The sequence below is a fragment of the Schistocerca gregaria genome, chromosome 10 (assembly GCF_023897955.1).
Source record: "Schistocerca gregaria isolate iqSchGreg1 chromosome 10, iqSchGreg1.2, whole genome shotgun sequence".
Classification (NCBI taxonomy): domain Eukaryota; kingdom Metazoa; phylum Arthropoda; class Insecta; order Orthoptera; family Acrididae; genus Schistocerca; species Schistocerca gregaria.
Genome location: NC_064929.1, coordinates 191,996,366 through 192,020,666, shown reverse-complemented (window position 1 = coordinate 192,020,666; position 24,301 = coordinate 191,996,366). Strand labels below are relative to the sequence as shown.

The following is a 24,301-nucleotide window of genomic DNA, read 5'->3' as shown; positions in this document are numbered from 1 at the left end:
GAGCGCCTGCGATGGCGTACTCGACGACGAACCTGGGTACACGAATGGCAAAACTTCATTTTTTCAGATGAACCCAGGTTCTGTTTACATCATCCGTGTTTCGCGATATCGCGGTGAACGCACATTGGAAGCGTGTATTCGTCATCGCCATACTGGTGTATCACCTGGCGTGATGGTATAGCGTGCCATTGGTTACACGCCTCGGTCACCTCTTGTTTGCATTGACGGCACTTTGAACAGTGGACGTTACATTTTAGATGCGTTACGACCCATGTTCTTCCCTTCATTCGATCCCTGCGAAACCCTACATTTCAGCAGGATAATGTACGACCGCATGTTGCAGGTCCTGTACGGGCCTTTCTGGATACAGAAAATGTTAGACTACTGCCATGGCCAGCACATTCTCCAGATCTCTCAGCAATTGACAAGGTCTGGTCAATGGTGGCCGAGCAACTGGCTCGTCACAATACGCCAGTCACTACTCTTGATGAACTGTGGTATCTCGTTGAAGCTGCATGGTCAGCTGTACCTATACACGGCATCGAAGCTCTGTTTGACTCAATGCCCAGGCTATCAAGGCCGTTATTACGGCCAGAGGTGGTTGGTTTGGGTACTGATTTCTCAGGATCTATGCACCCAAATTGCGTGAAATTGTAATCACATGTCAGTTCTAGTATACTATATTTGTCCAATGAATATCCGTTTATCAATTTTAATGGCCAGTAGTGTATGTAGTTTTGTTTGGCGCCAGTATGGATAATGCCTTTGATTCAATTGTTTTTACTCTGTAATTGACGTACATCATAGTATGTGTAGTATGCATAGCATGTTTAGTATGTACAATGAGTGTATGCGAAAGTGTTCTTTGCATGGTATTGATTAGCAATAACAGTAAAGTTGTATTGTAGTAGTGATGAGTGGTTATAAAGCGGGACTGTGTGTTCACTGCTGGAACAGCGCTATCTAGCGGCGGTCGTGAACCACTAGAACTGCAGCAGGTGAAACCAGCGCGGAATAGGGCGGTTTGATGCCGACCGTTCTTAGTCGAGCAGCGGTCATGTACCAAGTAGTTTTATCTTGTGACTTCAGTTTTACATATCTGATGGTAAAGAATGACTATGAGAGCAGTTGTTTTTTTTATTTTTGTGACAATGATTTCATATCAGCTGGTCTGCCTCATGTGTCGTTATATCCAAATGGTTTATAAACGTTAAGCTACATTCAGGTATGTGGCACTGTACTAATAGTGATGTGTATAGTGTATCTCATGTAAGCCCTCCATCAAACCTGTCACGTTATATTTTCACAGATCCGATGATGGCACCATTAGTGAGTTGAAACCGGTAAACAGTATTTAAGCGATCTTAGCTTTTGAATTATTTATACAACAGAGTGATCGCCCCACCTCGCACTGTTTGTTCACTGCATTATGGATTTTGTCAAAGGCTTCCTTTGTGATGACCTCAATTGGATTGCTGGAGCATGCTTCATCTTCGGTGCTTGACCGACCACGTTTAAATTCATGAATCTAGAAGTAAATTGTCTTTAATGGTGGTGCAGAGCCGGCGTGAACGTCATCCAGTTCTGCTTTGATCTGTACAGTAATCCAACCCATCAAATGAAAATGTTTAATAACAGCATGAATCACGATTTTCTTCTAATGATATTTTACTATAAAAATACAGCGACCAGCCACCTTTTTAAAATGTGTTTTATTTATGCCAATATGCATTTCCGGTTTGCACCCATCTTCAGCTGGCAAAATACGTGTATCTTCAGTTTCTACAGTGGTACAATATCGACTACAGTTTGGATGCTGCAGCTGGCCTGTGCAAAAGCAACGATTCCAGTCATTTACTTCAATTTCGCGAGTTTAAAGTTACGCACTATCAGTTGTTCATTTTACTTGCGTTCTCCTCTCCTTGTTTTTTCTTGGCTTTTCTTCTTTTTGTAACAGCACAAACATTTTTTGTCACGTATTTTACACAGGCGCACTGCGATTTCCGCCATGTTCTCCACTGACAGTTTTTGTTCACATACAAGCAGTATGAATTACTGCTTTGTATAAATGTGTTATGTTAGTTTATTATCTTCTGTACTGCCTAAGTAACCAAAAAATAAATAAATTTGTATACATTGTAGGTAGAATACTTCTATCACCCAAGTCAAAGTTTAGTAAACAGTAGCTTAGCTAGAACCTCAATACTTTCGTAAAATATAACTCTGTCCATAGATAACATGGCGGATAACGCAGTGCGCCTGTGTAAAATTCGTGATAAAAAAATGTTTGTGCTGTTACAAAAAAGAAGAAAAGCCAAGAAAAAACATGCGGAGGAGAATGTAAGTAAAATGAACAACTGATAGTGCGTAACTTTAAACTCGCGAAATTGAAGTAAATGACTGGAATCGTTGCTTTTGCACAGGCCAGCTGCAGCATCCAAACTGTAGTCGATATTGTACCACTGTAGAAACTGAAGATACATGTATTTTGCCAGCTGAAGATGGGCGCAAACCGGAAATGCATATTGGCATAAATAAACCACATTTAAAAAAAGCTGGCTGGTCGCTGTATTTTTATAGTAAACTATCTTTATCCACGGCCACGGAGCTCAACAGTCCAAATAAAATGGACAAATTGTTATCGATTTTCTTCCTTTTCAGTCGCAGTTGACACACTAAATTAGACGCTTGTCAGAAATGAACTAAATTCAGTGAATTGTTAAAATTTTTCATGCGAACCTTGAGATAATCAGGCTTACAAAAATGAAGGCAGTACAAATATGTTCCATTCTTTCATGGAAATTTACCAGACCTATCAAATCACCCTCATAAAGCACTCCGGACTATTCTACACCATTCTGAAATCTTCTAGGAAAAAAACCTATGTTGATATTCGACAATACTTGTAAAAGCTCGAGATCATTATACAACGATATCTAATTTTTCTCTCGAAAAGTATATTGACTGGAAAGAGACAGGACGTGTTCTAGTGGCCAACACAGTGTGATGGCAACCACTTCAGACACTCGTAGCTCTATAACCGACTACCACTGTAAAATCTCTATACTGCACTACAGGAAAACTATCAGTACCACCAAAAACAAAAGTGCTCTATAATATTTCAGAATGTTCTAGCGTTTTCCAGAAAATCCTAGAGTTTTCTGGAATGTTTCAGAATGTTCTCGGATTTTCCAGAATGTCCCAAGATGTTTCAAGATATTAAAGAATGTTCTCAAATCTTCCATTATACTTCTCTGGTGGGGATATAGTCCATAACAGAAAGACAAATACAAGCGATGACTAGATCCATGCTTCAACCTACTGTTGGAAATCGTAAAGTATATCAGGGGAAATGAAAGTGATGGGATGCGAAATACTTTCTGGAACATTTTAAAGATTTCTAGAACCTTCTGGAAAATTCTTTATCACTCTGAAACATTTTACAAAATTCTCCAGTGTACTCGAACGTTTTGGCACTTGATTCCCAGCTGTTCATCGACTGTCCACCAGAAGTTCATTGTCGTGAGGCCTTTTTTTGACACCCACACCTTCGACCAAACACCGCAGTTCCAAAACAAAACCTCCTCCATGGATGGGGCATGGAGGACTCCCACACCGTACAATCCCCATAGGGCTGGGAAAGGGTATCATAGTACCATGCTTGGATAAGCCACATTTACATTCATCCCATATATTAAATAAGGGCTGTTAATGTACCACAATCAGTGCAGTCTTAAGTTGCTGAGTATATCTGGCTTGTGGGCTAGAAGGCCGTAATGTCACCAGACGAAACGCGTACTTAAGTAAATATTGCTGGTACGCGAGGAACTGCACTGTGAAATCCTAATTGTCCTCCACCAGACACATCTTCAGGAAGCCCGCAAGATCACTCACAGCTTGTAGGGACGCGTGTGTTCCAGGGGCGGGCCGCTTCCATTACGTGCTGGTGACTGTCTGCGGCTTCTGCCTCATCTCCATGATTTTCGAGTCTCTGGCGGCAGCCTACGTCACGCCGGCGGCCCAGTGCGACTTCGACATGACGTCATTCGAGAAGGGCTTCCTCAGCGGAACCATCTACGTGGGTGAGTACACACGTCACTAACACTGTGTCTCGCTGGTCGTCCCTTCTCCTTCTTCTCTTGTACACATCTTTCTTACGAGATGAACCGACTAGACATTTTTCATGTGGCCCTGTCCTCATGGAGAGAACCGTATCAGTTGCCGAGGGAGACAGAGAGAGAGGGGGGGAAGGGGAGGGGGAGGGGGAGGGGGAGAGGGTGGGAGGGGGGATGGAGGGGGGAGGGAGGGGGGAGGAGTGGGGGGGAGAGGACATAGCGGCAGTGTCTAGGCTCCCTATTCCGGTATAAGTGTATATTTTTATAATTATATATTTTATGATTTTTGTTGAGGTGGCTTTAAATATTGTGGGCTAGCATGAGACTTTTAATTAACTTATACCGCGATAACACTCGTACGACCATCGGCTGCCCCGAAGTACGCACGACATAATATTTTTTAAACACAGCGCCCGACTCACCGCCTCCTAATAAATAGTTTGCATGAGCGCTGCTATTTAGATAAGAAAATATGCGTAATCTTACGCAAACTGTAATTATTAATATGGGTCTTAGGGGCTACTGGTTATTTATGTACCAAATTACTCAAAGATTAACTGAGATATTGCGTAATGTAATGCTTTTCAATCTTTCTTTTTCATTATCTGCAACGCAAAACTGGAGAGAATCTCGTCTGCCGATGGGTGGCCAAAATGAAATATACTGAACTCACTCAATATTCTAAATATTAATAAACCAAATCTATTTTGATTCTTTTTAACTTTGAAATTAATGAAAGATCAAAATTGAGAATTCTCTCGCATTTACATTTAATATTATGACATGATATTTTAATTAAATAATACAGTCAACGTAATGGCCGACTAAATCCTGCTAGGGGAAATTAACTCCCGGCGCTACGAAGTTTTGTAAAAAAATTGTTAATTATAATTAATGGTTGCAGTTATGAGAGGTGACAACTAAGTCAATAATACACACTTTCTAATGACAATTTCTATTATATTTATCAAAATGCGGATAAAACTTACGTTAAATATCAGACAGCACTACAATGGCGGCTTATCGCTAGACGAAACAAAACAGGAGAGCTGGTTCAATCAAAGCATTGTCTCTGATCTTCATGGCCTATGCTACACAGAGATTAGGGCATATACAAAAAAAACGGTGTTTTGTTAATTACATTGATATTTGTTTTTGATAAAAATAACTTACGTTCCTCTTCACTATTTGTTATACATCGCGCACACGTACACAGTCTTGAAATAATTTATAAGTCACAAGTCTCATAACAAAAACTACCTTTCCCCTTCTCCAAATGTCCATTTATGTGACGTACCGTCACATCCCCCTCCACCGAGCGAGGTGGCGCAGTGGTTAGAACACTGGGCTCGCATTCGGGAGGACGACGGTTCAATCCCGTCTCCAGCCATCCTGATTTAGGTTTTCCGTGATTTCCCTAAATCTTTTCAGGCAAATGCCGGGATGGTTTCTTTGAAAGGGCATGGCCGATTTCCTTCCCCATCCTTCCCCATCCTTCCCTAACCCGAGCTTGCGCACCGTCTCTAATGACCTCGTTGTCGACGGGACGTTAAACAACACTAACATAACCTAACTACAATATCCCCCTCCCCCCAAGAGCAGAAAAGTTTTTAGCAGAAGTGTTTGTAACCTATATACATCAAAATGTAAATGTTCATTTGTTCAAAATCATGTATCTTCCAAAGTTCTTGACCGATTGTTTTGAAATTTTGACAAAACATAGAATTTTAATAAGGCCGTGTTTTAGTTACCTAATTCTTTAACATATCTATTTTTTGTATACGAGCGTGCTGCCTCATGGCGCAACATGCAAGTAACTGGTAGCTCAGTCGTGAATAGTTCGTCCAAGGAAACACAAGTTTCTCAAATTAGTGATTACGGTTTACTGTCATAGTTACTGCTGGAAGAAAACGATGAAGAACACATTCCACACCAACAGTTGCAGAGTGGAAAAGCTCAATCACATCTCATATTTAGGACAAAGAAGTTTCTTTGCAACACATGAATCGTCTTTTATTTAAAGAATATGATTCGTAATACGTCAGAGTGAATTTTTAGATCTAGGACTATGTTATGTTATGTTAGCCAGGGACCTACAAACGACTGCAGCCGCAGCGGTCCACAACCCCACTACGATTACCGCAGTCCACTTCACCCCCCCCCCCTCCTCTCCCTCCCGCCGCCGCACACCGAACCCAGGGTTATTATGCGGTTCGGCCCCCGGTGGACCCCCCAGGGAACGTCTCACACCAGACGAGTGTAAGCCCTATTTTACGTGGTAGAGTAATGGTAGTGTACGCGTACGTGGAGATAAGTGGAACCAACCCACATTCGCCGAGTCATATGGAATACCGCCTAAAAGCCATCCACTGACTGGCCGGCTCACCGGAGTTCGACACACATCCGCCGGGCGGATTCGTGCCGGGGACCAGGCGCTCCTTCCCGCCCGGAAGATCAAGGACTAACTTAAAACGTTTACATAAATTATGTTTCAATATAGACTACTGTCTTCATTCAGAGTAACATCTATTTTAATTCGAAACAAATACGCTGACTGCGAATATCTTGGCATCAACTGTGTTAGATACAGATATACACTCATGGAAATTGAAATAAGAACACCGTGAATTCATTGTCCCAGGAAGGGGAAACTTTATTGACACATTCCTGGCGTCAGATACATCACATGATCACACTGACAGAACCACAGGCACATAGACACAGGCAACAGAGCATGCACAATGTCGGCACTACTACAGTGTATATCCACCTTTCGCAGCAATGCAGGCTGCTATTCTCCCATGGAGACGATCGTAGAGATGCTGGATGTAGTCCTGTGGAACGGCTTGCCATGCCATTTCCACCTGGCGCCTCAGTTGGACCAGCGTTCGTGCTGGACGGGCAGACCGCGTGAGAAGACGCTTCATCCAGTCCCAAACATGCTCAATGGGGGACAGATCCGGAGATCTTGCTGGCCAGGGTAGTTGACTTACACCTTCTAGAGCACGTTGGGTGGCACGGGATACATGCGGACGTGCATTGTCCTGTTGGAACAGCAAGTTCCCTTGCCGGTCTAGGAATGGTAGAACGATGGGTTCGATGACGGTTTGGATGTACCGTGCACTATTCAGTGTCCCCTCGACTATCACCAGAGGTGTACGGCCAGTGTAGGAGATCGCTCCCCACACCATGATGCCGGGTGTTGGCCCTGTGTGCCTCGGTCGTATGCAGTCCTGATTGTGGCGCTCACCTGCACGGCGCCAAACACGAATACGACCATCATTGGCACCAAGGCAGAAGCGACTCTCATCGCTGGAGACGACACGTCTCCATTCGTCCCTCCATTCACGCCTGTCGCGACACCACTGGAGGCGGGCTGCACGATGTTGGGGCGTGAGCGGAAGACGGCCTAACGGTGTGCGGGACCGTAGCCCAACTTCATGGAGACGGTTGCGAATGGTCCTCGCCGATACCCCAGGAGCAACAGTGTCCCTAATTTGCTGGGAAGTGGCGGTGCGGTCCCCTACGGCACTGCGTAGGATCCTACGGTCTTGGCGTGCATCCGTGCGTCGCTGCGGTCCGGTCCCAGGTCGACGGGCACGTGCACCTTCCGCCGACCACTGGCGACAACATCGATGTACTGTGGAGACCTCACGCCCCACGTGTTGAGCAATTCGGCGGTACGTCCACCCGGCCTCCCGCATGCCCACTATACGTCCTCGCTCAAAGTCCGTCAACTGCACATACGGTTCACGTCCACGCTGTCGCGGCATGCTACCAGTGTTAAAGACTGCGATGGAGCTCCGTATGCCACGGCAAACTGTCTGACACTGACGGCGGCGGTGCACAAATGCTGCGCGGCCAACACCGCGGTTCCTGGTGTGTCTGCTGTGCCGTGCGTGTGATCATTGCTTGTACAGCCCTCTCGCAGTGTCCGGAGCAAGTATGGTGGGTCTGACACACCGGTGTCAATGTGTTCTTTTTTCCATTTCCAGGAGTGTAATATCTATTAGTGATATATGAAAATTTTTGTCCGACCAGGGCCCGAACCCGTATTTCCCACTTGCCACGACCAATATCTTTAAGCTGTTTAGCTATCCGTGCATGCCACTTTATTTCTAATTAATTTCGGACGACTTTCAATCTTAATTATTGACTCTTCATCCAGAAGTGGAAGTAAATAATACCTATATGCTGCTTTCAGGTTGAAAACATGAATGAAAATTCCAGCACTGACACAAACACTGAAACTCCCGTAATTCTGTTGCAAGTGAAGTTGATTTAAATGCTCATAGTCCCAGGCAAAAAAATTAAGAAAATAATGTAATTGCTGCAGGGAAAAAGAACGATATTTACAAAACAAAGTAACTTGATTGTTACCTGAACCTAAAAGTAGTGGCAGTTGACAGGCTATACATGTGCACAAAATGAATTTAAAAACTTATGTGACATGTTTTTGGCTAAAGATTAATTACAATTTATTTCACTGGCGTTCCCATTCGCAAACGTTTTGATTTCGTAGGTTACATTACTTCCGTTTCGTAAGATTGTCCATTTCGGCCCTATTAGCAAGCAGCTATATAATTTCACTTTTAGTATTGGACCGAGCGCAATGCTTGACTTCATGGACTTCAAAGGAGCCGCCGTCTGCTTTCCTTTCTGTATCCTCCAATACATGTGCTTTAGCTGTAACCTCCACTAACCTCCACTCATCAAATAAGGCGACGTCTTCCCACAAATACATCTATCATACTCTTTCTGAACTACTTTTTTGATGTGTGACGTAATACACTACTGGCCATTAAAATTGCTACACTAAGAAGAAATGCAGATGATAAACGGGCATCCATTGAACAATTATATTATACTAGAACTAAGACGTGATTACATTTGCACGCAGTTTGGGTGCATAGATACTGAGAAATCAGTACCCAGAACAACCACCTCTGTCCGTAATAACGGCCTTGATACGCCTGGGCATTGACTCAGAGCTTGGATGGCGTGTAAGGGTACAGCTGCCCATGCAGCTTCAACACGATACCACAGTTCATCAAGAGTAGTGACTGGCGTATTCTGACGAGCCAGTTGCTCGGCCACCATTGACCAGACTTCAATTGGCGAGAGATCTGGAGAATGTGCTGGCCATGGCAGCAGTCCAACATTTGCTGTATCAAGAAAGGCCCGTACAGGACCTGCAACATGCGGTCGTGCATTATCCTGCTGAAACGTAGGGTTTCGCAATCATCGAATGAAGGGTAGAGCCACGGGTCGTAACACACCTGAAATGTAAAGTCTACTGTTCAAAGTGCCGTCAATGCAAACAAGAGGTGACCGAGGCGTGTAACCAATGGCACCCCATACCATCACGCCCGGTGATACGCCAGTATGGCGATGACGAATACACGCTTCCAATGTGCGTTCACCGCGATATCGCGAAACACGGATGCGACCATCGTGATGATGTAAACAGAACCTGGGTTCATCTGAAAAAATGACGTTTTGCCATTCGTGCACCCAGGTTCGTCGTCGAGTACACCATCGCAGGCGCTCCTGTGTGTGACGCAGCGTCAAGGGTAACCGCAGCCACGGTCTCCGATCGGGTAGTCCATGCTGCTGCAAACGTCGTCGAACTGTTCGTGCAGATCGTTGTTGTCTTGCAAACGTCCCCATGTGTTGATCCAAATGGCTGTGGTCATTAGTCCCCTAGAACTTAGAACTACTTAAACCTAACTAACCTAAGGACATCACACACATCCATGCCCGAGGCAGGATTCGAACCTGCGACCGTAGCAGTCGAACGGTTCCGGACTGCGCGCCTAGAACCGCGAGACCACCGCGGCCGGCCCCATGTGTTGACTCCGGGACCGAGACGCGGCTGAATGTCCTTTAAAGCCATGCGGATAAGATGCCTGTCATTTCGACTGCTAGTGATACGAGGCCGTTGGGATGCAGCACGGCGTTCCGTATTACCCTCCTGAACCCACTGATTCCATATTCTGCTAACAGTCATTGGATCTCGACCAACGCGAGCAGCGATGTCGCGATACGATAAAACGCAATCGCGATAGGCTACAATCCGACCTTTATCAAAGTATGAAACGTGATGGCATCACAACACGTTTCACCAGGCAATGCCGGTCGTTTGCTGTTTGTCTATGAGAAATCGGTTGGAAACTTTCCTCATGTTAGGACGTTGTAGGTGTCGCAAACGGCGCCAACCTTGAGTGAATGCTCGGAAAAGCTAATCATTTGCATATCACAGCATCTTTTTACTGGCGGTTGATTTTCGCGTCTGTATCACGTTGTCTTCGTGGTGTAGCAGTTTTAATGGCCAGTACTGTATGTGGAGTTGACAAAAGTCACAAAATGTCGATTTCCACATATACAGATGGCGGTAGTATCGCGTACACAAGGTATTCTTACTCCGGCGATACGATATTCGTGATTATGGGCGCACGACGGCAGATAATACAGGGTACGTTCCGAAAGTAATGCAATTGAATTTCCCGCGCCGCTCCTAGTAGTCGGAGTGGGAGCGGGCCACATGGAGTAGGTGGGGGGGACGCTAAGCTTTGCCGCGAAACCGGTTTCAGTGCTCTCCGAGCTGTGGAAGCGGCAGGACGTCTGTTATTGTAAACCTCTGCGCGCCGACCGTGTCACGGAAAAGACGAAAAGACCAACCGAGCGGAAATTTCAAGTGAACTTTTGCAACGTGTTGAAATTGAACCTGATTATTTGGACAACGTCATCACTGGTGATGAAACCTGGGTTTTTGAATACGACCCAGAAACAAAACGCCAAAGCTCTGAGTGGCACACTGATCAGTCCCCCAAGCCCAAAAAGGCAAGAATGAGCAAATCAAAAGTGAAAACAATGCTCATTGTCTTTTTCGACAGCAAAGGAGTGGTCCATAAGGAGTTTGTTCCTCAAGGACAGACATTTAACGCTGCCTACTACGTGGATGTGCTGGAAAGACTCCGCAAAAGGGTCGTCAGGACGAGAAAGGACATCTCCGCTACCTGGCAACTCCATCACGACAACGCGCCTTGCCACAACGCGCTACGAGTCCGCGAGTTCCTGGCCAAACACCAGGTGCCAACGCTGCCCCCCCCCCCCCCCCCCTATAGTCCTGACCTCGCCCCAGCTGACTTCTTTTTGTTTCCTAGGATTAAGTCAGCCCTGAAAGGAACCCGTTTTTCGTCCATAGACGAGATCCAATCCGCCGTGACGAAGACCTTGCGACAGGTCCCAGAAGACGCCTTCCAGGGCGCGTACCGGTCATGGCAGAGTCGCTGGAAAAAATGTGTAGAGGCCCAAGGACAGTACTTTGAAGAATTTTAAGTGTTTGTGGAAATCTGTTCAATAAATTACTTTAAAAAAAATAATTGCATTACTTCCGGAACGCACCCGTAAACTTTTAACGCGGAATGGTAGTTGGAGCTAGACGTACGTGACATTACATTTCGGAAGTCGTTAGGAAATTCAGTATTCCGCTATCTACGGCGTTAAGAGGGTGCCGAGAGTAGCAAAATGTAGTCTTTACATGTAACCGCGAGTGGCCGACGGCCTTCACTTAACGACAGAGAGCAGCGGCGTTAGCGTAGAGCTGTCGGTGCTAGTAGACAAGCAACACTTAGTGTATAGCAGCAGAAGTCAATGTGGTACGTACGAGGAACGTATGCGCTATGGCAGTGTAGCGAAATTTGGCAGTAATGGGCTACGGCAGCAGACGACCAACGCGAGTGCCTCTCCTAACAGCACGACGACATCGCGTACTGCGGCTCTACATCTACATCTACATCTACATCCGTACTCCGCAAGCCACCTGACGGTGTGTGGCGGAGGGTACCCTGAGTACCTCTATCGGTTCTCCCTTCTATTCCAGTCTCGTATCGTACGTGGAAAGAAGGATTGTCGGTATGCTTCTGTGTGGGCTCTAATCTCTCTGATTTTATCCTCATGGTCTCTTCGCGAGATATACGTAGGAGGGAGCAATATACTGCTTGACTCTTCGGTGAAGGTATGTTCTCGAAACTTCAACAAAAGCCCGTACCGAGCTACTGAGCGTCTCTCCTGCAGAGTCTTCCACTGGAGTTTATCTATCATCTCCGTAACGCTTTCGCAATTACTAAATGATCCTGTAACGAAGCGCGCTGCTCTCCGTTGGATCTTCTCTATCTCTTCTATCAACCCTACCTGGTGCGGATCCCACACTGCTGAGCAGTATTCAAGCATTGGGCGAACAAGCGTACTGTAACCTACTTCCTTTGTTGTCGGATTGCATTTCCTTAGGATTCTTCCAATGAATCTCAGTCTGGCATCTGCTTTACCGACGATCAACTTTATATGATCATTCCATTTTAAATCACTCCTAATGCGTACTCCCAGATAATTTATGGAATTAACTGCTTCCAGTTGCTGACCTGCTATTTTGTAGCTAAATGATAAGGGACCTATCTTTCTATGTATTCGCATCACATTACACTTCGCTACATTGAGATTCAATTGCCATTCCGTGCACCATGCGTTAATTCGCTGCAGATCCTCCTGCATTTCAGTACAATTTTCCATTGTTGCAACCTCTCGATACACCACAGCATCATCTGCAAAAAGCCTCAGTGAACTTCCGCTCTCCTGGGCTCGTGACCATGTCGGTTGGACCGTAGACGGCTGGTCAAATGAATCCCGATTTCAGTTGGTGAGAGCTGATGGTAGGAACCGAGTGTGGCGCAGCCCCACGAAGCTGTGGACCCAAGTTGTCAACAAGGCACTGTGCAAGGTGGTGGTTTCTCTATAACGGTGTGGTCTTCGTTTACGTGGACTGGACTAGATCCTCTGGTGATATTCGGCTACTTCCAGCTATTCATGGACTCAATGTTCCCTAATAACAATGGAATTTTTACGGATGACGCGCCACAATTGCTGGCGGTTGGTATGAAGGTAATTGGATAATTCGAGAGAATGATCTGGCAGTCCAGATCTCCCTTTGTGAATCCCATCGAACATTTATGACACGTAATCGAAAGATCAGTTCGTGCCCGCCCACGGCAGTCCATCTCCCGCATCGGCGGCCCAGATCGTGGCTAACGACTGCGGTTCTCGTGCGGTCCATTCTCTCCGAGCTTGAGTCCTTCCCTTCACCACCTCTACTTGCGGTCCGTTCTCATACGCCTCCATGGTGTACGCCTCGGCCAGAGCTTCGTCTGAACCTTTTGCATGGACTTAAGTACCTTCGTTTACCCCGCCGCTCTCCGCTGTCACTTCTTCTCGGTACTTGACGTGTTCCGGGCCTCTGAAGTGGTTTACACTGACGGCTGATGGTCACGAAAGCTTCGCATATGTTCATGGAGGACATATTGAGCAGCACTCCTTGCCAGTCGGCTGCAGTGTTTTCACTGCAGAGCTGGCGGCCATATCTCGTGCTCTTGAGTACTTCAGCTCATGCCCTGGCGAGTCACTTCTCTTGTGTACTGACGCCTTGAGCAGCCTACAAGCTATCGACCAGTGCTACCCTCGCCACCCTCTAGTAGCATCCATTCATATCTATGCCCGCCGATCCGTGGTGTTGGTGTGGACCCCAGGACACATCGGAATACCCGGCAACGAAGTTTCCGATAGGCTGGCCAAACAGGCTACACGGAAACCGCATCTGGAGATGGGCATCTCTGAACCTGACCTGCGTTCTGACTTACTCCGTAGGGGTTTTCAGCTTTGGTAGAAGAAAAGGTTACAGGAGAATATGGGCTTGGGTCAAGGAATGAAAGAGGAGATAGACTAATTGAGTTCTGTAACAAGTTTCAGCTAGTAATAGCGAATACCCTGGTCAAGAATCACAAGAGGAGGAGGTATTCTTGGAAAAGGCCGGGAGATACGGGAAGATTTCAATTAGATTACATCATGGTCAGACAGAGATTCCGAAATCAGATACTGGATTGTAAGACGTACCCAGGAGCAGATATAGACTCAGATCACAATATAGTAGTGATGAAGAGTAGGCTCAAGTTCAAGACATTAGTCAGGAAGAATCAATACGCTAAGAAGTGGGATACGGAAGTACTAAGGAATGATGAGATACGTTTGGAGTTCTCTAACGCTATAGATACAGCAATAAGGAATAGCGCAGTAGGCAGCACAGTTGAAGAGGAATGGACATCTCTAAAAAGGGTCATCACAGAAGTTGGGAAGGAAAACATAGGTACAAAGAAGGTAGCTGCGAAGAAACCATGGGTAACAGAAGAAATACTTCAGTTGATTGAGGAAAGGAGGAAGTACAAACATGTTCCGGGAAAATCAGGAATACAGAAATAGGAATGAAATAAATAGGGAGGCAGGGATGCTAAGACGAAATGGTTGCAGGAAAAATGTGAAGACATCGAAAAAGATATGACTGTCGGAAGGACAGACTCAGCATACAGGCAAGTCAAAAGAGCCTTTTGTGGCATTAAAAGCAACGGTGGTAACATTAAGGGGGCAACGGGAATTCCACTGTTAAATGCAGAGGAGAGAGCAGATAGGTGGAAAGAATACATTGAAAGCCTCTATGAGGGTGAAGATTTGTGTGATGTGATAGAAGGAGAAACAGGAGTCGATTTAGAAGAGATAGGGGATCCAGTATTAGAATCGGAATTTAAAAGAGCTTTGGAGGACTTACGGTCAAATAAGGCAGAAGGGATAGATAACATTCCATCAGAATTTCTAAAATCATAAGGGGAAGTGGCAACAAAATGACTATTCACGTTGGTGTGTAGAATATATGAGTCTGGCGACATACCATCTGACTTTCGGAAAAGCAACATCCACACAATTCCGAAGACGCCAAGAGCTGACAAGTGCGAGAATTATCGCACAATCAGCTTAACAGCTCATGCATCGAAGCTGCTTACAAGAATAATATACATAAGAATGGAAAAGAAAATTGAGAATGCGCTAGGTGACGATCAGTTTGGCTTTAGGAAAAGTAAAGGCACGAGAGACGCAATTCTGGCGTTACGGCTAATAATGGAAGCAAGGCTAAAGAAAAATCAAGACACGTTCATAGGATTTGTCGATCTGGGAAAAGCGTTCGACAATATAAAATGGTGCAAGCTGTTCGAGATTCTGAAAAAAGTAGGGGTAAGCTATAGGGAGAGACGGGTCATATACAATATGTACAACAACCAAGAAGGAATAATAAGAGTGGACAATCAAGAACGAAGTGCTCGTATTAAGATGGGAGTAAGACAAGGCTGTAGCCTTTCGCCCCTACTCTTCAATCTGTACATCGAGGAAGCAATGATGTAAATAAAAGAAAGGTTCAGGAGTGGAATTAAAAAACAAGGTGAAAGGATATCAATGATTCGATTCGCTGATGACATTGCTATCCTTAGTGAAAGTGAAGATGAATTAAATGATCTGCTGAACGGAATGAACAGTCTAATCAGTACACAGTATGGTTTGAGAGTAAATCGGAGAAAGATGAAGGTAATGAGAAGTAGTAGAAATGAGAACAGCGAGAAACTTAACATCAGGATTGATGGTCACGAAGTCAGTGAAGTTAAGGAATTCTGCTACGTAGGCAGTAAAATAACCAATGACGCACGGAGCAAGGAGGACATCAAAAGCAGACTCGCTATGGCAAAAAAGGCATTTCTGGCCAAGAGAAGTCTACTAATATCAAATACCGGCCTTGATTTGTGGAAGAAATCTCTGAGGATGTACGTCTGGAGTACAGCATTGTATGGTAGTGAAACATGGACTGTGGGAAAACCGGAACAGAAGAGAATCGAAGCATTTGAGATGTGGTGCTATAGACGAATGTTGAAAATTAGGTGGACTGATAAGGTAAGGAATGAGGAGGTTCTACGCAGAATCGGAGAGGAAAGGAATATGTGTAAAACACTGATAAGGAGAAGGGACAGGATGATAGGACATCTGCTAAGATGGTATTAGAGGGAGCTGTAGAGGGCAAAAACTGTAGAGGAAGACAGAGATTGGAATACGTCAAGCAAATAATTGAGGACGTAGGTTGCAAGTGCTACTCTGAGATGAAGAGGTTAGCACAGGAAAGGAATTCGTGTCGGGCCGCATCAAACCAGTCAGTAGACTGATGACAAAAAAAAAAAGTGAATGACATAACAGTATGCACAATAAACTGCGTGTCATTAAGGAGACTATGAATGTGTGGAAGTCTTCCACGCAGACCTCTCGCATTGGCCGTAAGTGACTAGCACACGGTTACCTCCTCCGTTGCGAGGACCCACCTGTGCTGCTGTGGCTCCCACACGACAGTCGTCCACCTCTTGCTGGACTGCCCACTTTTAGCCGCTCTGCGGCGGACCTTTAACTTTCCCGGCACCCTGCCTTCGGTGTTGGGCAACAATGCCTCCACAGCACCTTTAGTTTTACGTTTCATCCGTGAGAGTGGGTTTTATTCTTCTATGTCCTTTGTCCCTCCATGTCCTCCACGCTAGTGCTTTTAGGGTGGAGGTTTTAATGCGTTGCAGAGTGGCTACCTTTCTTTTTTATTCTCGTGGTTGGACAGCCACTGTAATCTGCTTTCATGTTTTACTCCCTTCTGTTTCTAGAGTCTCTCTCTTGTTTTCTTGTCCTCTTTTGGTATTCGTTGCCTTCCCTTCGTTCTGATGGCTTTTCCTTTTTTTCCGTTTTGTGTTACATGTATCGTCTGTTTTATTCTCACCCCTGTGGCATTATTTTATTAGGAACAAGAGACCGATGACCTCGTAGTTTAGTCCCTTCTCTCTCTTTAAAGCAACCAACCAATCAGTTCGTGCATAAAATTCAACACTGGCAACACTTCCGCAATTATGTACGTCTGCAGAATCAGTATGGCTCAGTATTCCTGCAGCGGACTCCCAACGATTTGTTCAGTCCATCCCACGTCGTGTTGCTGCACTACACCAAAAAAGGAGATCCGACACGATATTAGGAGGTATCCGACGACTTCTGTGGCCACAGTGTATAGTTGTTCTGCTGCTCTCTGATATGACATGTGTCAGAGTCTCTGAATTGAACGGCTAGTAGAAGTTTCGGCATCAACGCGGTGTTCCATCCTCAGGCATGATCGTGAGCTCGCACCTGTGGGGCTTCGTGGCGGACACGCGCGGCCGTCGGCAGGTGCTGCTGGTGACGCTCGCCCTCAACTTCGTGTGCTCTGTGGCGGCCGCCCTCATGCCCACGCTGCCCCTCCTCATATTCTTCAGGTTCCTCAACGGCGTCTGGTGAGTCCATCGCAAGTCAACGGCGTCGCATGATGAAGTATTCGATACTAAGATCGACGAACACATTGATTTATTCAACACAGTCACAGTCGATCGCAGCAGCAAAAAATAATTAATGTAGAGTGATGAAGTTTTGGGAATATTTTTCTCTGTTACATACTGAAGTGATTAATATTGCTAGATCACAGCTTGATGTAAGCGCGAGATAAGCCATTGCAAATGTGAAATGCTGGTACATTAACAACCGGTAGTCAAGTGGTTCAAACGGCTGTGAGCACGATGGGACTTAATATCTGAGGTCATCAGTCCCCTAGAACTTAAACTACTTAAACCTAACTAACCTAAGGACATCATACACGTCCATGCCCGAGGCAGGATTCGAACCTGCGACTGTAGCAGCAGTGCCTAGAACCGCTCGTCCATTGTGTCGAAAAGATGCCGAATGTCAGTTTGTGGGGTGGAGTTCCATGCATGTTGGTCTGTCAGTATAGGGACAGCTAATGCTGATTGGGGATGTCTTTGGAGTTTACATTCAATGATGTCCCATACATTCTCTGTTCGAGACGGATCTGGTGATCAGGCAGGCCACGACAATATGTCGACGCTCTGTAGAGCACGTTGGGTTACAACAGCGCTAATTGGGCGAGTGTTATCCTGTTGGAAAACCCCCCCTAGAGCCTTGTTTCGGCTGGCAGTTTAACAGGTCGAATCACCAGACTGGCGTACAAATTTACAGTCAGCGTGTGTGGGATAACCACCAGAGTGCTCCTGCTGTCTTACGGGCCAAAACTCCAGGTGTCTAGCAGGCAGACAAGTTGGTTGCAGGCCCTCAGCTACTCTCAGTATAATCAACACACGGTCATGACTGGCACCAAGGCAGAACCAGTTTTCATTAGAAAAACACCACCCCTCGACTCTGCCCGCCAGTGTGCTCTCGCTTGACACCAGTCAAATAGCAAACGGCGGATTCTTGGGACCAGTGGAATGCATGCGACAGGCCATCTGGTTCAGAGCTGTCCCTGAAGTAACCGATTTGTAACAGTGTTGCTAACTGCTGCTCAAATTGCTGCTGCAGATGCAGTACGATGCTACAGAGCCATAGGCTGAACGCGATTTTCTTCCCTCTCGGAAGCTGGTCTTTCAGTCGCATATTCCCGTGACCACTGCCAGTAGCCACATTCATCTACATCTACATAGTTACTCTACAATTCACTCTTAAGTGCCTGGCAGAGGGTTCATCGAACCATTTTTTTCTCTACCATTTCACTTTCGAATGGCGTGTGGGAAAAAGTAACACCTAAACCTTTCCGTTCGAGCTCTCGTGTCTCTTATTTTATTATGATCATCATTTCCCCTACGTAGGAGAGCGTCAACAAAATGTTTTCACATTCGTAAGAGGGTGCTGGAGATTGAAATTTCGTAAATAGATATCGCAGCAAAGAAAACCGCCTTTGCTTCAGTGACTGCCACCCCAACTCCCGTACCATATCACTGACACTCACCCGTACTGCGCGATAACACGAAACAAGCTGCCCTCCTTTGCACTTTTTCGATGTCCTCCGTCAATCCTACATGGTAAGAATCCCACACCGCGCAGCAATATTCCAGCAGAGGACGGACAAGCGTAATGTAGGCTGTCTCTTTAGTGGTTTGTCGCAACTTCTAAGTGTTCTGCAAACAAAGCGCAATCTTTGTTTCGCCTTCCCCACAATATTATCTATGTGGTCTTCCCAGTTTCAGTTGCTCGTAATTGTAACTCCTAGGCAGTGAGTCGAATTGACAACCCTTAGATCTGTACGATTTATCGCATACCCCAAATTTTTCGTTTTTCTTTTAGTACCGATGTGGATGACGTCGCACTTTTCTTTGTTTAGTGCCAATTGTCACTTTTCGCACCATACAGAAATTCTCTCTAGATCATTTTGTAATTGGAATTGATCGTCTGATGATTTTGTTAGACGGTAAATTACAGCGTCAACTGCAAACAATCTAAGGGGACTGCTCAGATCATCACCTAGATCATTTATGTAAATCAGGAACAGCAGAGGGCTTATGACATTACCTTGCGGAACGCCAGATATCACTTCTGTTCTATTCGATGATTTACCGTCTATCATTACGAACTGTGATCTCTCTGACAGAAAATCACGAATCCAATCACACAACTGAGACGATACTCCACATGCACGCAATTTGAATTAATAGTCGCTTGTGAGAAGCTATGTCAAGAGCCTTCTGGAAATCTAGGAATATGGAATCGATCTGAGATCCTTTGTCGACAGCACTCATTACTTCATGGGAATAAAGAGCTAGCTGTGTTGCACAAGAACGATATTTTCTAAAACCGTGTTGGTTATGTATCAATAAGTCATTGTCTTCAAGGTGATTCATAATGTTCTAGTACAGTTTAGGCTCCAAACTCCTGCTGCAAATGGAAGTCTATAATTCAATGGGTTACTCCTATTACATTTCTTGAATATTGGTGTGACGTGTGCTACATTCCTGCAAAGTCTTTCTGCAGTATCGTAGAAGGAACGTCACTTTCTTGTAGCCCTGTTACACGACCTTGTCCAAACTCAGTCACGTGTTGATAATGGAGTCTTTGTTGCCTTAAAGGCATTTTTGATTAATTACTCACCAAGTCCAATTCAAAGGTAACTAATACTGACGACCGGTACAACATGTGTTTAAGGTGATCCTGGTTTGCATCGTCATGTTGGCACTACTGGGACCACTGTTACGCGACTGGCGCGATGTCTGAAAAGACATCTTTCCGATTTAAAAACACGCCAACCAACTTCCATTTATGTCGCACAGCTTCTTCTTGGCGCTCCAAGTTTTTTTCCCATCAGTGTAGTTCATAAACTGTCCAAGTCCACTGGAGCCCGAAACAGTACAAGATGATTCACCAGAATGTCTAAGGGATACAAACCCAAGTCGTCCTGTAACGCAGTAATCCAGTACGCATTAGAGTCCACATGCGACGACCGATTACCTCGATGAATCAGGCGGTGCTATTAACCATTTGATGATCAGTAGTGCTTTTTGCACAGCTTTTTTCTTTCTTTCCTTATTGTTATTTCAATTCCTCAGTAAGGGGTGAGCTGGCGACAGGTGAAAACGCAGAGGCTACACAAATTTAAAAGATTTCTGGAACACATAAAAAGGATTCTAAATCCCCGTGGTGTGTGTGTCACATAGCATATGTATGTGTGATTGCCTAGCATTGTCTCTGTAATGGAGCTCTCACACATGCAAATCATTAAAACGACCCTGCTACTGACAACCTATACCTAGGGAGTTCAACAAAACGAGGTATCGTCTTGTGGTTTTACTTCGGTTTAGCAAATCAAACCAATTATTTCTAACAGGATGCTGCTAAATGAATCACAATTTGGATACTGTAAATAATTTTTCCTCAAATGTACTTCATTGATTTACTTCAAAGTTTTTGGCCGATTTGCTTCAATTTTCTATATTCAAATGAAACTGTGAATAGAATTAATGAAAAATTAAATGCCTAACAAACGACAAATTTTGTGGTAAATTTATTGTAATTTCTATCGCCAAAATAAATTACAGAGGCAATACCAGACTCGGTGATGTTACTGTGAGACGCCACTAGATCGCGGGACGAGCGAAAGATTGAGAATATGACAGAAACATGATTAGGGACTCTTATTTATTGATTACTTGCCGTTGTTACACATTCCATTTACGCTAAAAGATATGTTAGCCGTGTTTCAAGTGATTTTAATTATTAAAATCTACAGTGCTATACAAATGCCAAGGCGGATCTCGGATACAATACCAACAGCAGTCACTAGATGGCGGGCCGATCAAAGATCGAACAGAACACGAGATTCCCCGAACTGTGACGTATGTGGCTGAAACAGTTCGAGTCATGCTCGAACACAGCCCTACTTGAAACATTGAAAACTGAACTGAAACAATAGGAGATGAATTTTCCAAAATAATATATAATGAAATAAGATGATAAATCGGTATGTCTCTTTTTAAATAATCAGACTTTTCCACCTGTGCTAACTGTAAACATGTATTTAAATTGAACAAAATATTATAAAAATTAATAAAATATTTATTCGTTAAGCACATGTACATACTTTTAGAGTCAAAATCTGTCTTGCAGAAATTTAAGCTACTGAAATGATAAAAGTATCTATTTTACCGTCATACACTCCTGGAAATTGAAATAAGAACACCGTGAATTCATTGTCCCAGGAAGGGGAAACTTTATTGACACATTCCTGGGGTCAGATACATCACATGATCACACTGACAGAACCACAGGCACATAGACACAGGCAACAGAGCATGCACAATGTCGGCACTAGTACAGTGTATATCCACCTTTCGCAGCAATGCAGGCTGCTATTCTCCCATGGAGACGATCGTAGAGATGCTGGATGTAGTCCTGTGGAACGGCTTGCCATGCCATTTCCACCTGGAGCCTCAGTTGGACCAGCGTTCGTGCTGAACGTGCACACCGCGTGAGACGACGCTTCATCCAGTCCCAAACATGCTCAATGGGGGACAGATCCGTAGATCTTGCTGGCCAGGGTAGTTGATTTACACCTTTTAGAGCACGTTGGGTGGCACGGGATACATGCGGACGTGCATTGTCCTGTTGGAACAGCAAGTTCCCTTGCCGGTCTAGGAATGGTAGAACGATGGGTTCGATGACGGTTTGGATGCACCGTGCACTATTCAGTGTCCCCTCGACGATCACCAGAGGTGTACGGCCAGTGTAGGACATCGCTCCCCACACCATGATGCCGGGTGTTGGCCCTGTGTGCCTCGGTCGTATGCAGTCCTGATTGTGGCGCTCACCTGCACGGCGTCAAACACGCATACGACCATCATTGGCACCAAGGCAGAAGCGACTCTCATCGCTGAAGACGACACGTCTCCATTCGTCCCTCCATTCACGCCTGTCGCGACACCACTGGAGGCGGGCTGCACGATGTTGGGGCGTGAGCGGAAGACGGCCTAACGGTGTGCGGGACCGTAGCCCAGCTTCATGGAGACGGTTGCGAATCGTCCTCGCCGATACCCCAGGAGCAACAGTGTCCCTAATTTGCTGCGAAGTGGCGGTGCGGTCCCCTACGGCACTGCGTAGGATCCTACGGTCTTGGCGTGCATCCGTGCGTCGCTGCGGTCCGGTCCCAGGTCGACGGGCACGTGCACCTTCCGCCGACCACTGGCGACAACGTCGATGTACTGTGGAGACCTCACGCCCCACGTGTTGAGCAATTCGGCGGTACGTCCACCCGGCCTCCCGCATGCCCACTATACGCCCTCGCTCAAAGTCCGTCAGCTGCACATACGGTTCACGTCCACGCTGTCGCGGCATGCTACCAGTGTTAAAGACTGCGATGGAGCTCCGTATGCCACGGCAAACTGGCTGACACTGACGGCGGCGGTGCACAAATGCTGCGCAGCTAGCGCCATTAGACGGCCAACACCGCGGTTCCTGGTGTGTTTGCTGTGCCGTGCGTGTGATCATTGCTTGTACAGCCCTCTCGCAGTGTCCGGAGCAAGTATGGTGGGTCTGACACGCCGGTGTCAATGTGTTCTTTTTTCCATTTCCTGGAGTGTATTTTAGCTGCATTTTGCATTATAGATGTGATTAATAGTTTGCAATTTAAAACTAATAAAATCATATTGGCCGCGCGGGATTAGTCGAGCGGTCTTAGTCGCTGCAGTCATGGACTGTGCGGCTGGTCCCGGGGGAGGTTCGAGTCGTTCCTCGGGCATGGGTGTGTGCGTTTGTCGTTAGGATAATTTAGGTTAAGTAGTGTGTAAGCTTAGGGACTGATGACCTTAGCAGTTAAGTCCCTTAAGATTTCACACACATTTGAAAAAAAGCATATTGTATGACGTAATCTACTTTTTAGAAATTTTTGAATATTTGAAAAAGTCAGAACCAAAAACCTAGAACCTGATTTTTATGAATGCTGCAGGTGAAGACATGTTGATCCGTAATTTTCTGTGCACACCCACTGATCAAATTGCTCTTCGATTTAAAGCGATTGCAGTTTCCCATGCGGCTTGAATTCGCTATAAAGCATCAACAATGCGCACGACCAATAATTTTGTGTGTCAGATGTAGAAAACCGCGCCCAAAGCTGGACACTGCAGCTAGTTTAAATTAAAGTTATCTTCGTCGCTGGAGGTGAACGTTATACACGTTTCTGTTTCTGTGTTTCATCTTCAGGATCTGCGGGCCCTCTGCCGTGACGTACGCCTACCTGGGGGAGTTCCACTCGGACAAGACGCGCACCCAGGCCATCGTCTACGTCTGCATCTTCCTCTCCATGGCGCTCCTCGTGGAACCAGGTGAGTTGCGAGATCTAATGATAGGGCGCGTTACGAGTCCATACCCCAGAAGAAAACACAAAAGTAAGCCACTACGTCGCAGAAGCACTACATTTTCACACAACACCGGTGGAGGGCAACAATATTAATTGATTCATTCATCTGAACAATGTTCGTTATGCACACGGGCCAGTTACGAGAAAAGGGCAATTTTTTAAAAAATCATAACTGTTGGTCTCAGAGTAGCTAAACATAGTGGGCCCAAGTTGCGAGGAGCCTAGGTAACTTTGAAGATGTGTTGCGTATAGCCGAATGTTGAAGTTAGCTGGTCTGTATAGCGCGAGTGTAGGTACGGCCAGTGAAGTTCCGATAGGTGGTGGAGCTATTCATAGCCTTCAAAATGGCGTCCGTAGCGGAGGTGCGTTCCAGGCAGAGAGGTATAAGTGAGTTTCTTTAGGCGGAAAACCATGGCATCGCAGATATTCATAGGCGCTTGCAGAATGTCGACGGCGACATGGCAGTGAACAAAAGCACGGTGAGTCGTTAGCCAAGGCGTCTGTCATCGCCACTACAACGTCGCACAAAGCTGTCCGATCTGCCGCGTGCCAGCCAGCCGCACATAGCTTTGAC

The 24,301-nt window shown here is 45.6% G+C and overlaps 1 protein-coding gene across 1 annotated transcript in view; it reads left to right on the top strand.

Annotated features, from left to right (window-relative positions):
- LOC126293657 (synaptic vesicle glycoprotein 2A-like) overlaps positions 1-24,301 on the top strand; it is a 161,905-nt gene that overhangs the window by 47,856 nt on the left and 89,748 nt on the right. Inside the window, exons 3-5 of the mRNA XM_049986942.1 lie at positions 3,921-4,082; positions 17,170-17,332; positions 23,571-23,692. Of these exons, the coding sequence (XP_049842899.1) occupies positions 3,921-4,082; positions 17,170-17,332; positions 23,571-23,692 (447 nt within the window). The remainder of the gene's footprint in view (positions 1-3,920; positions 4,083-17,169; positions 17,333-23,570; positions 23,693-24,301) is intronic.